Source organism: Centroberyx affinis, unplaced genomic scaffold (genome assembly GCF_046629955.1).
Source record: "Centroberyx affinis isolate AG114_WGS23_722 - 3 ecotype Tasmania unplaced genomic scaffold, CSIRO-AGI_Caff_v1 ptg000402l_1, whole genome shotgun sequence".
In the NCBI taxonomy this organism is placed as follows: Eukaryota; Metazoa; Chordata; class Actinopteri; order Beryciformes; family Berycidae; genus Centroberyx; species Centroberyx affinis.
In genome coordinates, this window is record NW_027279070.1 from 170,144 (window position 1) to 176,143 (window position 6,000).

General features: G+C 45.7%; 1 protein-coding gene across 1 annotated transcript; it reads left to right on the top strand.

Moving 5' to 3' along the window:
* Window positions 1-2,952: 2,952 nt before the first annotated feature.
* LOC139641829 (E3 ubiquitin-protein ligase TRIM39-like) lies at window positions 2,953-6,000 on the top strand. The gene is made up of 2 exons (XM_071516447.1): window positions 2,953-2,976; window positions 4,278-6,000. Exon 2 carries the CDS (start codon window positions 4,281-4,283, stop codon window positions 5,676-5,678), a length of 1,398 nt encoding a protein of 465 aa, XP_071372548.1. The 5' UTR covers window positions 2,953-2,976; window positions 4,278-4,280; the 3' UTR covers window positions 5,679-6,000.

The window sequence follows — 6,000 nt, forward strand, 5'->3', positions numbered from 1 at the left end:
CCCGGCATTTTGGAGAAATGGTCCTATCCATTTGCCATACCCTGAGGTGTCCACTTGCAATACTTTTACATTGGAGCCAGGGTACGGCAAATGGACAGGGCCATATCTCCAAAGTGCCTGGGGGTAGGAGACACTTGGCACACTAAGAGTACCCCATGGAAGGATGAACATACTGTAGTTTCAGCCTCCTACCCCCAGGCACTTTGGAGATATGGCTCTGTCAATTTGCCATACCCTGGGCTCCAATGTAAAAGTATGGCAAGTGGACAGATTAACCTTTGTTGACCTGTCAATCAATTAAGGATTTTTAAAGTGATCCCCACTGAATTTCTTGCCCAAAATTAAATCATTTGATTTATGCAGACACCTGTATAAGTGTACATTGGTTGTACGTCATTCTGACACTCCTGAAACAAAGTAGCCCTGGGAAGGAGATGGGAGCCTGGGGTTGAATATCTTACATCAGAGTGTGGAAAACAACTTCCAGTGTCAATTTCAGAGCATTTGGAGATTTATTGTCCAAGATATGAGCTCTCCACTTCCAATACTTTTGAATGGAGTTACACTTACTACAAACCCCATTCATTCTTAATGGAAAATGGACACTTTCCCGCACCTACAAACATCCCAGAGATATGAATGCAAGCTTAGATTGCTCTAGGGGCCCTCTGAATAAACATATGTTGACCTCAGCCCCACGATGCAGTAGAAAAAAGGTTGCCCCACAATGACCATCTTCTCCACACAGATCCTCTCATGCTCTAACACTCTGACCCCGTTCGATGTGGTTAGATGGAGAAAAATAGAGGGCTTTTTTTCTACAGCACCTAGAACCCCCAAATTTTAGGAGCGTAAAGTAGATGCATCAAGGAGCCTGTATAGTAAATTTGAGCTCTCTACATGCTTCGGGCCCGATCCGCAGAGGTGTCCATTACTAGTGCCCAATGGCAATACTTTAACATTGGCCCTGTCAATTTGCAATGTAAAAGTATTGCCATTGGACATCCCAGGGTATGGCAAATGGACAGGGCCATATCTCCAAAGTACCTGGGGGCAGGAGGCTGAAACTGCAGTATGTTCATCCCTCCATGGGGTACAAATGGACTGTCCATTTGCCATACATTTGGGGTGTCCAATGGCAACACTTTTACATTGCAAATGGACAGGGCCGTATCTCCAAAGTACCTTGGTCTAGAAGGCTACACCTTGGCACACTAAGAGTACCCTGTGGAGGAATGAACATACTGTAGTTTCAGCCTCCTACCTCCAGGCACTTTGGAGATACAGCCCTGACCATTTGCCATACCCTGGCTCCAATGTAAATGTATGGCAAGTGGACAGATTAACTTTTTTTTTTTTACCTTTCAATCAATCAAGGGATTTTAAAATGATCCCCATTGAATTTCATGCCCAAAATTGAATCAGTTGATGTATGCAGACATCTATATAAGTGTACATTGGTTGCACATCATTCTGACACTCCTCGAAGAAAGTAGCCCTGTGAAGGAGGTGGGAGCCTGGGGTTGAATATCCTACATCAAAGTGTGGAAAACAACTTCCACACTCTACACACTTTAGTAAGTTACCCTTACTAAAAAAAAACATTCATTCTTAATGGCAAATGGACACTTTCCCGCACAGCCTACAAACATCCCAGAGATATGAATTCAAGCTTAGATTGCTCTAGGGGGCCTGCGGATCAACATATGTTGACCTCAGCCCCCACGGTGCAGTAGAAAACAAGACTAGGTCAAAACCTAGTATATGGCTGGACCGTGTATGAGTGTGCCACGGCCGACCAATGGTGTAACTAACTCCGCTGTAGACTGCTAATACAGAATAATAGTCCATACATCCATACTGATTGTTCCAGCGTGTCCCGTCTCTCTCTCCACCGCTGTCGTCTCCACCGCGCCCACGGCCCGCATTGATCCTGCCGATCCAAGCGCCAGGCGCTCTGTTACCCGTCGGTGCCGAAAACGCTGTTCGCCGGACACCGGGGGCGCATCGTCATCGGGACCCCGGCCGAGATCTTGGCTGGATCATCGGGAACAAATCGGCGGCCAGCTAGCGGCAGCGGCTGGAACCGTGGCCCCGGGAAACTTCGGGAAGGTCGGCAATAAGCCCTCAGCGTGATGAAACCTCCATGCTTGTTTGTGTCTCTCTCAGAACAGAGGGGCTTCAGGTGGACTGAGCTCGCGCATATGCATCGACATAAACGGTGATATGATATAATTGTATAGATTCTACTTTAGCTTCAGCTTACATGCATGATATTGGTCAGCCTGCTTACTGTGTGGGAGAAACGGCGGAGAGAGCGAAACTGAAATTTCTGGCTCTGTGATCCTATGATGTGCCACATGCCACGGCCGACCAATGGTGTAACTTGATCACTCAGTCACTCAGTCACTTAGTCAGTCACTCAGTCACTCAGTCACTCAGTCAGTCAGTGAGTGACAGACATTCGCGTTTGTAGGGCTGGCCCCGCTGTTGTGGTCCAGCCAAAAAGTTGCCCCACAATGACCAACTTCTCCACACAGATCCTCTCATGCTCTAAGACACTGACACTGTGGTTAGATGGAGAAAAATGGAGGGCTTTTATTCTACAGCACCTAGAACCCCCATATTTTAGGAGTGTAAACTAGATGGATCAAGGAGCCTGTACAGTAAATATGAGCTCTTTACGTGCTTTGGGCCCCGATCCGCAGAGGTGTCCATTACTAGTGTTCAATGGCAATACTTTAACATTGCAAATGTTAGTGCCCAATGGCAATACTTTAACATTGGCCAGGGTATGGCAAATGGACAGGGCCATATCTCCAAAATGTCTTGGGGTAGGAGGCTGAAACTGCAGTATGTTCATCCCTCCATGGGGTACTCTTGGTGTGCTAAGTCCCAGGCTTCTAACTCCTTCCTAAGGCTACTTTCCTCCAGGAGTGTCAAAATGACACGGAAGCAACATTCAGTCATAGAGGTGTTTGCATAGATCAACTGAGTCAGTTTTGGGGTGAAATTCATTGTGGATCACTTTAAAAACTGGAGAAACAATTTGAAAATTCAGCTTGTTATTTATTGTTTGGTTTTTGCAGCATTGATTCCTCAGGATGAGAGGGTCTTAATGTTAAAATGTCACCCTCCAACTCCGACCCATTGCTGAGATATGACCCTGTCCATTTGCCATACTCTGAGGTGTCCAATGGCAATACATTTACATTGCAAGTGGACACTTTAATGCACTTTAATGCAAAAGTATTGGCAAGTTGACAAACTGTCCACTTCCAATACCTTTCAGTGGGCAAAAAGTAGGGGAAACTTTTATGACCAATAAAAATGAAGCACGCTTTTATTGAGGTCCACCGATTATCGGGTAGCCCTCCGGGGGGGCCCGACTGCCCGGAAATTTACACCAGTGATTGTCCTTGGGTCCACCATGCCACCCCCCGAATATCAGCTCGATAGGACAAGTAAAAATAAAGTAACCCACCCAGACCGCTTTGGACCCTGTCCCTGCCAAAAGTGTCTCGTTTAGGTCCTTTGAGCAAAATTTGGCGAGTTTCCATGAAAAAATGGCGATTTGGGAGGAAAAAAACACACATACCCACTTACAGTCTAATTTCCCCCATACGCAACAATGTAGTGTCCAATTAAAATTGAGGGTATTGAAAGTGGACAAAGGCATGGCCGGCGGAATCATTACCTTTTGTTCATCATTCAATATATCTCATCTCTCACATCATCTACAAATCTCTTGGAAATCTCATTTTGGATTCAAACTCTTCAAATCCAAATCAAACTCGAGTTGTCTGGAGCCTCAATCAGACTACAATACCCAGTGAGCAATGAGAGAGAAACACTGTGGAATGAAACTCAGCTCTGCTCTATTACAGTAAACAGCTGAGCATGTAGGACAACTGGTCTGACAAAGCTCCGCCCCTTACCTGACTGAGACAAACCAGGAAAACAGAGGTTATTATTGTTCCACTCCTCACTGATAAGAGACACACATGCCGAGAGACAGACGATAAGATTCACCTTCAGACCAAACCCACGACTTCCACTGAGGGAAGACAGCTACAGGAGGGAATACTGGAATACTGGGAATACTGGAAAACTGCCACTTCAACCTGCTGACTCCTCACACTGAACGGGAGTTTTAGAAGAAATACAACTCAAAGTCTTTCAGGGAACATTCTAGAGGAGGGAGTGGTGCCACAACTGACTGATTGATTTCCTGTTTGAGTGGTCTGTCTGGTTTATTTTTAGCTTCACTCAGAGAGAAAATGTCTTCCAGATCAGAGGAGGATCTCTCCTGTTCTGTCTGCCATGACATCTTTAAAGATCCTGTCGTCCTGTCATGTAGCCACAGCTTCTGTAAAGCCTGTCTACAGAGCTGGTGGACAGAGAAACAAATACATGAGTGTCCACTTTGTAAGGAAATATCTTTACACAGTGATCCACTTTGTAACTTGGTGTTAAAGAACCTGTGTGAGGCCTTCTTACTGGAGAGAGATCAGAGAGCTTCAGCAGGACCTGAGCTTCTCTGCAGTCTGCACTCTGAGAAGCTCAAGCTCTTCTGTCTGGACCATCAGCAGCCAGTGTGTCTTGTCTGTCTGCACTCAAAAACACACACCAACCACAGAATCAGACCCATCGATGAAGCTGCACAGGATCACAAGGAGGAACTTCAGAAATCACTGAAGCCCTTAAAGGAGAAACTGAAACTCTTTAATGAAGTTAAAGGAAACTGTGATCAAACAGCAGAACACATTAAGGTCCAGGCCCGACGCACAGAGAGGCAGATTAAGGAGGAGTTTAAGAGGCTTCACCAGTTTCTACAAGAGGAAGAGGAGGCCAGGATCGCTGCACTGAGGGAGGAAGAGGAGCAGAAGAGTCAGAAGATGAAGGAGAAGATTGAGGGTCTGAGCAGAGAGATAGCAGCTCTTTCAGACACAGTCAGAGCCATAGAGAAGGAGCTGAGAGCTGAAGACGTCTCGTTCCTGCAGAACTACAAGGCTACAGTGGAAAGAGTCCAGCGCCCCCTGCTGGAGGATCCACAGCTGGTCTCAGGAGCTCTGATAGACGAGGCCAAACACCTGGGCAACCTGAGCTTCACAGTCTGGGACAAAATGAAGGAGATGGTCTCCTACACTCCTGTGATTCTGGACCCAAACACTGCCCATCCAGGACTCATCCTGTCTGAAGATCTGACCAGTGTGAGATGTGGAGAGACACAGAAGCTTCCTGAAAACCCAGAGAGGTTTGACTCCTGCACTGTCCTGGGATCTGAGGGCTTTAACTCAGGAACTCACAGCTGGGATGTTGAGGTTGGGGACAATACAGACTGGGGACTGGGTGTAGCAGCAGAGTCTGTCCAGAGGAAGGGAGACATACAGTCTGGATTATGGGGAATATTGTTCTATGATGGTAAATACGCAGCAGTCTCCACATTACATCCAGAAACTGTTCTCCCAGTGAAGAAGAAGCTCCAGAGGATCAGACTGCATCTGGACTGGAACAGAGGAAAGCTGTCATTCTCTGATCCTGATACTAACACACACATACACACCTTCACACACACTTTCACTGACAGGCTGTTTCCACTCATTAACACTGGGAATAAACTCTCTCTGAAGATTTTACCAGTGAAGGTCTCTGTAACAGTGGAGCAACACAGATGATGTCTTAGAGATGATGATGATGATGATGATGATGATGAAGAAGAAGATGATGATGACGATGATGATGATGATGATGATGATGATGATGGTGATTTTGATTTTGATATGGGCTTATCATGGTGGTGATGATGATGATGCTTATAATGATGAAGATGATGATGTCATGAACACAAGCCATCCATGTCTGTAAGGGGAATACTTTTCATTTTAAGGATTCATTATATAAACATTATATATCCATTATTCTTATTTCTAGGACAGTCAGTGAATATAATAAATGTCATCAACATGTGCCCATGTTGTCCTGATAGAATTCAACTCA